Below are 12,367 nucleotides of genomic sequence, written 5' to 3' on the forward strand. Positions count from 1 at the left end.
TTTATTAAGAGTATTATTGAAGATATAAAATATGTAAGTTAGTCTTAAGACTGAATATATCAGAAAATAAAGAACCAAGAAACTTAACACTATAGTAACAAGATAATGAAATACTTTCCAAAGACGTTGAAAAACACTCAAAGCAAAATTAAACATTGAAGGTAATTAATTTATCACCAATATACAAAACCATAGTGGGCTATCTTCCCAATAAACAAAAATGTGGTTAATTCAGTATATACGTTTGAAAACCTGTTGTACATTGTATGGGATGCCACCGCCAGATTGCGTCTGTGTGCATTGGTGGCTAGTTGACAGCACACGCAAAAATTAGTATGTTAGAGGCTGTGCTCCAAGATGGATGTAAATAAAGTTGAAGCGATTGTGCGTGAAAATTGCAGTTCTTTGTGGCAGAAATGCTCGTCAGTGTCATTCTGAACTACGAGAAGCATTGGGTGATAGTGCGTTGGAACATCTTCCCTACTCGTCTGATCTCAGTCCAAGCGACTTTGACTTCATTCTGCAAATGGTGAAGCTGCTGTGTGGGAAGTGGCTTGCAAACAGGGAGAACATCTTAACAGCGTTTCGACGAGAGGTGGTAAACATAGACAAATTGCACACAGCCGATGATATTAAACACCTGCATCATCAGTGGAAAAGATGTGTGGAAATCTTGGGGATTATTTTGAAGGGTGTTAGCTGTGAGTATTGAACTTTGTTTCCTTTTGTGCATAATAAACCGATGATTTCTATAAACGCTTCTTTCAATTTCCCTTACCCATTGCCCCCTGTGCCCGGACCCAGTTTGGTACTAGCATTGCGAAGCACATTCCAGTGACCTTCAATCGCATATAGTGAATTTCTATTCCTGCAGCTTTATTGGCTGTTATAATATAGTTACCATGACTTATGAAATGATCCTCGTACTACCAGTCCAAATTAAAGGCATGTAAGGAGAAACATGTTAGCATTATTGTCGTCAAACTACCGGTTTTAAGTATGAGAAGGATGCATGAGGAGCATTCTTTTAATAACAATTTTAGTCTCAGGGTGGTGCTTGCATAGAAGAAGAGTAAAGTTGCAAGTCAAAATTCCAGTGTGACAATATAATGAAGGGCTTGATTGATAATATCCAGGATTTATCAGGAGAAGTCCTGCAAACTTTAGTCTTTCACTTGTGTTGTGGAAGCAGCAGAATGGTTCAGAGCAATTTTAAATGAGGAGAAGACTCAAAAATTAATTTTGACATTGAAAAAAGAAGGGTCTGAAGAAAAGGCAGTAAAATTACTTGGTATCCATCTTGACACAAAACTAACATGGGATTGCCACATCGAATATATCTCTCGAAGACTGTCCAGAGTCCTGTACCTCTTAAGAGTAATTAGAGACAGTACTTGAGAAGTGTTTATTTTGCTTTTTCCATAGCATATTAAAGTATGGAATCCTGGTGCAGGGAAACAGTAATAAACTTATTGAAGTCCTACTGATTCAGAAGAAAGCAATAAGAATTACCACAGAAGTACCAAGCAAATCACATTGTAAACCACTGTTCATACAGGAGTTCATCTTAACAGTTGTTAATAAATATATTCTGAAACTCCTCTTTACATCAAGAAAAATCTTTATGGCTTCACCGGTAGGATGGATAAACATGAGTATAATACTCGTAATAAAGAAAAGCTGGACATACATATTGCATACTATCTAAAGTTAAAAGTAGTCCTTATATCCTGGGCTGTAGGATGTTCAACATGTTACCACAAGAAGCACAGGAAGTGTCACTAGACAGATTCAAAGTAAAAGTGAAAACGTGGCTTCTTAGAAATCCATTCTATTCTGTGTAAGAATATTTTGAGTTAGAAAATCAAGCTGTAGAGATTTTTTAGGTTTCTTTCTCTGAGTTTTATTATTATTTTTGTATATATTAGGAAATTCTCATAAATTGTTAAGTTAATTCTTGTTTTATTGTATATAAACAGACTGTATCAAATAATGTTTGGGATCAGTGTGTTATAATTTTCATCTAGATATTAGCCTATTTTTGATTATCTTGACTCTCAATAATTGTAAACGCTAAGGGCTATTTGGGATCATTTTGTTTTATCTGTAATGGTGTAATAGAATATATTTCATTTTAGAACGATAATTTCACAATTGTAATTTGACAATGTCATTACCTTTTGCTATAACGACAGCTAATAAATACTATTACTATACTATTTATATTTTGCAGTAGATACATTCAAATATTGTCGTCTTCGTCATCTTCCTAACAAGTATTAGGCCGAATGGCCTGTTACGATCTCAAACTAGAATTTTCAGTCCATCTCTTCTTCGGACGACCTAGAGATCTTTTGTCATGCGGATGGTAATGAAACAATGCTTTTGGAATTCTGCATCGATCCATTCGTTCGAGATGACCCTTCCACTGAAGTTGATATTTGTTGATGAACTGCATAATGGGTTCTATTTGAAGTTCTTGCATTATGTCCTCATTGTTTTTATGATCCCAGCGAGTACCGTAAACTGGGGTAAAGAGGATCACATGTGGTAAAGTGGATCATATGTGTATTGCCTAGATAAGTCAGCGCCACATGGATCACACATGCAAAGAAAACTATCTTTAGTGGCATTTATAGAAGAAAGGTTTTCTTTGCATGTGTGATCCATGTGGCGCTGACTTATCTAAGCAATACACATATGATCCACTTTACCACATGTGATCCTCTTTACCCCAGTTTACGGTATATCCAGCTGTTGCTCTCATGAACCTCATCTCACTTGCTGTTATTCTACTGACATCTTTATTCTTTATTATTTACAGTCCATTCTTCACTACCATAGCTTAATACTGGCTGTGCTAAGGTTTTATACAAGCCTATTCTTGTGTATTCAAATATTGTAAGCTCAGAAATACCAAACTGTAAGATACAACAATTATAAAATGTAAGTAGGCTACTATGCCATTTAACATAAAATATGCACTAAAACTATACAAATGGACGAAATATGCAAGTTGAATATGCTTTATTAAACGTAAAATTTAAAAAACATGCACTATGCATGAATTTATCCCTAAAAAGGCCAAAATATGCAAATGTAGCAAGTCTATTTAAAATATGCATTTGCAATTACAAATTCGTTTGAGTTACAGGTCTCCATTATAAAACTAATTAAAAAAATTAGCTTCCCTCCAATAAATTTCTACAATGTTGTAGGTACTCTTAATTTTTCCTTCCAAAAACTTTATTCACGAAACTAAGCATACAAAGATTTCAATTCCCCCATTGAACCACAACGTTAAAAACGATTTAAAATCATTTCTCAGATTGTTATGTAGGCTTAATTGAAGGCCTCCCTTGAATAAGGGTATAAACAATAATTCTATAATACATGTTTCAGTTGAAAATAAAATAATTTCATTTTGAATCTTGCGTACACCACTTTTAACCCTTGAATATAATTAATTGATGAACTAGTGGACTTAGTCATGTTAAATATGTAATATTTGTCAGGCTTACAGCTGTTTCAGTGCTTCACGCACCATCATCAGAGCCTACTAGATCGCTGCGTCATCTCGAACTTCTCTGCCTGTTAGGAGGGTGTGTTTTATTGTTGGAAGGTGTTGAAGTGTGGAGTCGAATAGTGTGTGTACTGAAATTGATCTGTATGTTGAGGATTTGATCGGGGTGTGTTTTAGTGTGTTTGTATATTTCGTATTGTTCTAGTGTGTTGAGTTTTTGGTTCTTGGGTTGTGTGTGTGTAGGATTTCCATGTCCGTATTTATGTTATTGTATGTATGGTTAGTATTGGTTATGTGATCGGCGTATGTAGATGTATTGTGTCCTCTGGTTATAGCTTTAATGTGTTCTTTGTAGCGTGTTTGGAATGATCTGCCTGTCTGTCCTATGTAGAACTTGTCGCAACTATTACATTTGAGTTTGTATACACCTGTGTGGTCGTATTTATTTGTTTGTGTTTTTTGTGTGTTGAGATGTCTTTGTATGTGTTTTCTGTTCTGTATGTTATGTTGTATTTCTGTTTCCTGAATGAAGATGCGATCTTATGTGTGCTTTTGTTTTCATATGTTAGTGTGATGTATTTCTTGTGTTCTTGTGTTTGTGTTGTGTTTTGTGTATTTTTGTGTTTGTTAAGTTTTTGTTTTGTCTTCCTTATGATGTTGTCTATTATGTTTGGATTGTATCCGTTTTCTTGTGCTATGTATTTGATTGTGTTCACTTCTTCATTGTAATGTTGTTGGTTCATGGGTATGTTGAGTAATCTGTGTACCATTGTCCTGAATGCAGCATGTTTGTGTTATATGGAGTGGTTAGATGTGTTGTGTATGTGTGTGGTGGTGGTGGTGGTTGGTTTTCTGTATATTTTGAAGGTGTGTTTGTTGTCGATTTTTGTTATGGTGATGTCTAGGAAATTTATGGAGTTGTTGTTTTCAAGTTCTAGTGTGTATTGAAGTTTTGGGTGTAATTTGTTTATGTATTGGTGTAGTTTGTGTATTTGTCTTTTGTTTCCTTTGTATAGTATGAGTATATCGTCTACATATTTTTGCCAGTATATTATGTTGTCTGCATGCTTGTTGTGTTCATTGTTGAGTATGTAGGCCTATGTTTGTTCTATGTTGTGTAAAAATATCTCTGCTAATATGCTGGATATGGGTGATCCCATTGGCAATCCTTCTGTTTGGGTGTAGTATTTGTTGTTGTGTGTGAAATAGTTTTGCTTTGTTATGATGTCTGTGATTTTGATGATTTCTTCGATGTATTCTTGTGGTGTGTTGTTATCTGTGAGCATTTGTTTTAGTATCTGTAATGTGTCCTGTATTGGTACATTATACAAACACACTAAAACACACCCCGATCAAATCCTCAACACACAGATCAATTTCAGTACACACACACTATTCGACTCCACACTTCAACACCTTCCAACAATAAAACACACCCTCCTAACAGGCAGAGAAGTTCGAGATGACGCAGCGATCTAGTAGGCTCTGAAGATGGTGCGTGAAGCACTGAAACAGCTGTAAGCCTGACAAATATTACATATTTAACACGAGTAAGTCCACTAGTTCATCAATTAAATAATTTCAGAGACATATTTCGTTAGGTCTATATTTACTAGATGAACCATTTTATTAATCAAGGATACAAGTTTATTTACTCTTGGACGCATTCATTTATTGTTATAAAGAAATGCTTCAAAATTACCTTTTCCACCAAAGTCACATATTTCATTAATTTGCTGTTACACCCTTATTCGAGGGAGGTCTTCAATTATATTGAACACTCTGTTGTAATCTGATTGATGTAATTTAGTGCTATAATATCATTGCTGCGACTGAATTATTTCTGTGACTATTTCAGAGCCGGTGTGAGATTAGGAGAGCATGATTTATCTACTGATATTGACTGCTTAACTAATGAAGAGGGTGAAGAGTTGTGTGCTCAGCCCCCTGTGGATTACGATGTAGAAGACGCCATTCCCCACCCCAACTATTCTGCCGTTACCTTGCATAATGATATTGGACTCATTCGTATTAAGGGCACTGCAAACTTCAGATCAGGTATACTTAGAATTGTATGAAATATATCTCTATGTTTGTTGTACCGATATTTCTAATATTAGCTGAATTAATTACATTGTATATATTTGCTTTCATTGGTAATGGGATATTTCCCATCTTCCTTAATTCTTCGAATGTCTAATGTATAGTTTGATTACATAATATATAATTTCCTTATAGAAACCGTAAAGCCCATCTGCCTTCCTTTGGGTACAGACCAAACTCAAAATCTGGATGGAAGAAATCTAATAGTGGCAGGCTGGGGTACAACTGAGAAAGGTAAACATGAAATTTTCATATAATAATAATAATAATAATAATAATAATAATAATAATAATAATAATAATAATAATAATAAAATAATCCATCTTCAACAACAGTCGTTTAAGATTATCCTTTATCTGTTTGTACATAACACTATCACAGTTGAATAATTTTTCCCTCGAAATTATTCAAATCAACTTAACAGGGAGTTATACCTGAAATCTTGATTTGCACTATCACAGTTATTCGCTATTAGCAGTGAGAAGTCAACATTATCAATTGGAGTTGGGGGAGGTGGAGAGAGGCATTCGAGTGGACATAACCCTAGATCATATATATATATATATATATATATATATATATATATATATGATAGTATATATGATCTAGGACATAACTTAAAGGAAGATGCTACTGAAAATCAAGAAATTTTTTTCAAAAAGATTTAGTTAAATTCTGATTACAAATTTTTTTTTTTAATGTTTTTAAATTTAAGCTGTAAAGGGTCCTGACATTCAAAGAGCTGTCAAAATTATTTTTTCATCAAAGAATTCTTTTTTACAAATTTCTGATTACAAATCTAGTAACTTTTTGTTCAAAAGTTGGCTCCCTGAAGTTACTAGATGAATGTAGGAGAAGAGAATTTTTATAGGTATGTGTTACAGAAATATTCATTCTACTTTCAAATCTATTTTTCCGTAAGTTTATTTTTCTTCATTCAATACAAACTTTTTTATGAAATTTTTACTGCAAGTATTTATGAGATAGCCGCATGTTTCTATGCATTTATTTTGTAAAAAATGGTGCTAGTTTATTTTATTAATATTTTTTCATAAATTATAGAAAAAATAACATATTCAAAATTTAAAAAAAATTTTAAAAGTGAATAAATGTGATGTTTCATAAAATAAATGCATTCAAATATGTCTCTATGTCTTATGAATGTAACCAAAAAAAAAAAAAGCAGCTTAAAAATTTAGATAGTCCGCTAAAAACTTGGGTTTGAGAATATTTCTAAAAAGAATTAGAAAAAATAAAAAATCAAAAGCCAAAAATGAACAGAAAAAAACGTTGTAATTTTTAGTGGAGTATCCCTTTAAGATTGGCTACAGGATGGTTGTACTCCATATCACTGAAATTATGGGAAATTATTTTTACTGATCAAGGCAAATATCTATATTAAACATTAGAATTGATTAGCATATGATTCATTTTCCAATTGTTCACAACCTAGACGCTAAAGAAAAATAAACAATTTGAAGCTAAAATTTAACACGTTAAAAAATGAAAACTTGTTAGTCATACACATCAATAACGACTGTGAAAGATTTCTAAGGGAAAGTGGTGAGCTAAACACAGAAATAATTAAAATAATAAATAAATTTGGTTGGAAGTACAAGCATTCGCACAAGAGGTGCTGGCAGTACTTAGAGCAGTCCCTAATGATTGTTCGTCCATTTAAAAAATATCAACAAAATTTAATCCATGTTGCCGGAACAACAAAAATTGGGAGATTTCATTTCAATTGGATTGGAGATATTGCTATCCACGTACACGCATAATGTCGTATTGTTTAGTAGAACAAATAGCCGATTTATCTGTAATGTTTTACAACGAGTGTGCTAGAAAAAATATCGTGCTATATATATTAGCATGTACTAGCACGAATATGTGTTGAAATAACATGTTAACACACTACCGATACATGGAAGAGAAGTATATAAAAGTGTGCACCAGTTAACACTGGGTGAACACTAACTGAAGCATCTCTAGTTATTAATACGACCTCCATGATCAGTAGCCATTAAATCTATTCTGAGTTTCACCATTATTTAATTCTGAAATTTCACAATGCATCACAACAGAGGCATCAGAAGAGGCTGCATCTTTTTCAACCATTTTTAATCATTTTGTACTGTATATATGATCTCTTACAAGTTACAAGAGAAATTTTTTTTCCTAGGGTCGACACCCGCTTAAATAGCAACAAAATTATGCCGGATTTTATACTAACGCAAATTTTAACGGGTCATGGAAAATTTGGGTTTTATCTAGAACGATTTAAATTACATAAGGACAATGGCTATTTCTGTACCTGTGAGGAACAGCAAACTGTGGATCATCTTTTGTTTCACTGTCCATTATTCGAAAACAAAAGATTTATTTTGGTCGGACATTTACATTTTTGTAATGTAATATATGACAAACCATTATTCAATATGTTCAGAAAAACATTCTGCTATAAGCAGTTTTGTAATTTTATATGTAATATTTTTAAGAACTTGTAATTAATTCATATGAATGTAGCAGATATAAATGTTAATTTTAAGTAGCAAGATTGGGTTACCCACTTCGAATGAATTCTCATTATAATAATATAAACTCAGGCTATAACTATAACCCTAATGTACTTTCGGGTAAAATAGGGTTAAAAAAATTGTATATTGAAATAAATAAATATATTATGATCTCTTAAAACACTGGAGAAAAGATCACCATACAGAGATTGATATGCCTACATAGAAGAAAGTGGAAGTAAAAGTATTAGTAATAATGAATCCTCAGCCTCATCTCGCCAAAAACCATCTCGCAGTCACCAATATTATCGACGCTAAATAACCTAGTAGTTGATACAGCATCATTAAATAACCAACTAAAAAAATTAAATGCTTACAACCTTCTTGCTCTATCACAATAATATAATTTCAACTATAAACAGACAAATATCAGGTTAGTAAACATTAACTCCATACATACATTTTTCAAGGTTTCTGCATAGAAACATGCCTTTGAGAAAAAATGCAGGTTACAACCTTTTTGCAGATATTCAATTATAGAAGTACCGACTGGAAAGATCATGTTAACAAAATGAATTAGAAATAGCTAACCAGATTAACATTAGTACACTATACCCAAGACGAAGCAGGAATTTAGGAATTACCAATGATAGATGGGCAGAGACGATAATAGGTCACCAGGACTAATATTTGAACGTTGATGATGTTTATTATTATTATGATCATCATCATCATCATCATCATCATCAGCAGCAGCAGCAGCATCATTATTATTATGATTATGATTATTATTATTATTATTATTATTATTATTATTATTATTATTATTATTATTACTATCATTCAAAAACAATAGGAGAAATAATTGAGACTGTCAGGTGGAGTTCCTGGGTAGCTCAGTCAGAAGAGTGCTGGTGCGTTCAGGCAGAGATCCAAGGATCAATACTTGGTCCCGGAACAATTTTTTCCCTTGAAATTATTCAAGTCTGCTATACAGAAAGCTTCACCTGAAAGCTAGATTTGTAAAGTAGGAGTTCATTTTTGCTGGTTTTATAACAATATGGTACCATTTCATTTCTTTTGATGAATTTTTTTAACTCAGAATATTATATTATTTTTACAAATACGAGTAATTCTTCACCTTATCTATTTCCTCGGTTCCAGTGTCTTAATTTTATTGGCATGTATGAAATTACTTATTTAAATTCAAATTCCAGGAATTTCAAGCGATGTGTTACTTGAAGTCCCAGTGCCTATTATGACAGTGGCAGAGTGTGCAGACAAATACAACCGCAGTTCTGCCTCCTACAAACGTCCCATCACTATTACGAACAGCCAGATTTGTGCTGGTGGTGTGAATGCTCAAGATTCGTGTGATGGTGATAGTGGTGGACCTCTTATATACAAGGGTGAGGTTAACCTGAGGCCACGATTTGTCCAGTATGGAATTGTGTCTTTTGGACCACGATCCTGCGGACTAAAACAATTCCCTGGTGTATACACGAGGGTTGCCTTCTATATGGACTGGATCCTAAGTAGTATGAGGCCATAATGATTTACTTAAATGTATAGTTGGAAGAATTTGTTTTAAATATTTTAAAGACCACTGAGATAATTATGAAAGTTGTAAAATCATTAATACCGTATGCTGAAGCTCCAACAACTCTTATTCTTTAGTTTTATTTATTTCATCTTACAAGAAAAAAATCCTCAAGTGTTTGAAATTTCCGATAATATAGAACACGATTTTTTTAATCAGAAAACAAGTTTCGAGGGAACATGTCGTAACTTGCTCTTGCCCAGCAGACTAGAAGAGCATTTTTATTCTTTGATATTACTTAATTCATTCTGCTGAATGGCATTTTAAACTCTGATATTTAAATTGGCAAAGTATTGTTTGTTTGTTCTAAAAATTTCAGTTCATGTGTTTCAGTTTCACAGTCAATAAACTCACGGAAAGCAGTTATGAAGAATCGCTTTTCTAGCAAACGAAAAATATCACAGAATCTGCTCAAATTCTTATCAATACCAGTGACTCAGTCAGGAGGCCGGTTTTTTGTGTTAACCAAACTCAGATCATTTACAAGTAAATTAATTTCTTCATCACTTAACGAGAAAATATTTCAATTGGTGTCACTAGAAATTAACTAGCTTGGTGGCGTTTCTTGAGACTAACTTCATCTTCATCCTGCCTGCATACTGTTCTCCAACCAGGAGATCAACCGTGAAAGGAATGTGCTTACTATTGCGTCATCTATTGGAGCGAAGTAGGTAGATAATATTGCCGTTATAACGTCAGTTTAAAAAACATGCGCTCTCCTGCATATGTTATTTCCTGTATGGAGAGATTAAAAAACCAAGAAATTAACAGTGATCTAATTTTGTAACTAGTGCAGTATAAATATGTGTGTATCAATGTTATCGTTTGTGCTGTGAGAGCTAGCCAATAGAGATACGAGTACCCACGTGTGTGACCTTATGACATCTTATGACATCAACATTCATTCACAGAATTACCCCGCTGCGTCTCATTCCCCAGAGACTTTCTCGTGGTTGGAGTACAGTAGCACTGGACTGCATAGAGGAAAAAAAAAGATGGACTGTTCACACCTCACTACATCTTTTTCTAACATAGTGTGTTTCTGTTTAACGGAAGTCTACTGTAAATTGAAATTTGCTTGAATACTGAACCTGATAAAAAACAGAATAGTTTTACCAATAAATATTTAGTTAGAATTAAAAGGTATTTATACTGGGACAGTGAAGTCATGTTAATTTTTAACTAAAACGGTGAAGTCCAACTAAAATTTTAACTGTGTTCCGGTCTGTTCTGGCTCAACTACAGACTGCCTACATATTTCTGTTTCGTTCAGTCAAACATCTAGTACTGTACCAGTAAATGAATTCATCCCCAACTTCTTATGATAAGATGTATTGTAGTTTCATCAATTTATTGTTATGTTTATATGATCAGTGCCATTTTAACCCATGTTGTTGCAGACAGATTTGACTTGAATTCACAAGGTCTCTTCCTTGTCTATGCTAGATCAGAATTCAACTACAATCAAAGCATCACAAAGAATAGCAAGCTCATATTTCCTGAGATATCATGTTTACGTTGCCTTTAAAAAAACAGTGTAAACTTAAATCAGAAGTAAATTTCTTGTGCTGTCGTTACTTTTTGATTTTCTGAACTTAAATCAGTCTCGAAATAATTTTTATGTTTAGATTTAGTTAAGTTTTTATTTAATTTATTCGTTTTTTTTTTCAACTTCACACAATTTTTAAGCAAGATAGGTTGTAAATGATGACATTATTATATGAAGTTAGACTACAGTAGAACCCTAGAAGACACAAGTATGATGACGAAATATTGTTGAGACTAATATATAACGTGCGACACTTTATAGGATATCTGCTAACCACAAACAAACAAACAAAAATAAATAAGCAGATAAATTTTTCCTCTCAATTAAAGAACACTAGAGGGATGTAAGCAAATATGATTGTATTAACATTATTTTCTACCTTATTTAAGTTTTCTTTCAAAGTGAACTTCAAATTTCACTGTCATATGAATGTCTGAATATTGGACATTTTCGTTCCTTGAAGTTCTGATCTATTTTCCTCTAACCATGTCCCACTTTATTCAGAAATGAATGTCTCAATTCATCTCTGGTCATAGTAGTTATGCATATAACATACAGATCTCCTATAATGTGTTCGCTGCTGTCATAGTATTGTGTGCCATTCATGTGTTCTTTTTATTAGACATTGGAAATCGATGTACCGGTAATGGAAATTTTTAAGTCAGTTTGGAAGAAATACGTAAATAACTTAATAAATGATAAAGTTTCTATTATATAATTCATGTTTGTACATTATGTATATAATTACGTGTAATATAATTTATTTTATCTCTTTTATAAGATTTTAGAATAATCAATCTTTTACATCAATTGTTGTACACTTTATAAAAATAAATAAAAGTATGAAACATAAAAATAGGTTGTAAGAAATTATGACTTGAGTATAGACTCAGAATTTCAAGATTACCGTATCAATAACAAAAGATGAAATTTAACCCCTTACCACATTCTGAGACGATAGGGCACATACCGGTTTTATATTCATATAATTTATAATATAAGCATATAATATTTCAAACTGCATACTGGGACAGATATGACACACTGTCGAGAATTGGATTTGACCATATTTTAC

General features: G+C 32.9%; 1 protein-coding gene across 2 annotated transcripts in view; it reads left to right on the forward strand.

Moving 5' to 3' along the window:
• LOC138704539 (melanization protease 1-like) overlaps positions 1–12,148 on the forward strand; it is a 56,683-nt gene extending 44,535 nt beyond the window's left edge. For both annotated transcript variants that reach the window (XM_069832536.1, XM_069832535.1), the window contains 3 exons: positions 5,382–5,581; positions 5,762–5,860; positions 9,361–12,148. In XM_069832536.1, coding sequence (XP_069688637.1) covers positions 5,382–5,581; positions 5,762–5,860; positions 9,361–9,695 — 634 coding nt within the window. In that variant the 3' untranslated portion in view covers positions 9,696–12,148. The remainder of the gene's footprint in view (positions 1–5,381; positions 5,582–5,761; positions 5,861–9,360) is intronic.
• Positions 12,149–12,367: the final 219 nt, after the last annotated feature.

This window comes from Periplaneta americana, chromosome 8, assembly GCF_040183065.1.
Source record: "Periplaneta americana isolate PAMFEO1 chromosome 8, P.americana_PAMFEO1_priV1, whole genome shotgun sequence".
Classification (NCBI taxonomy): Eukaryota; Metazoa; Arthropoda; class Insecta; order Blattodea; family Blattidae; genus Periplaneta; species Periplaneta americana.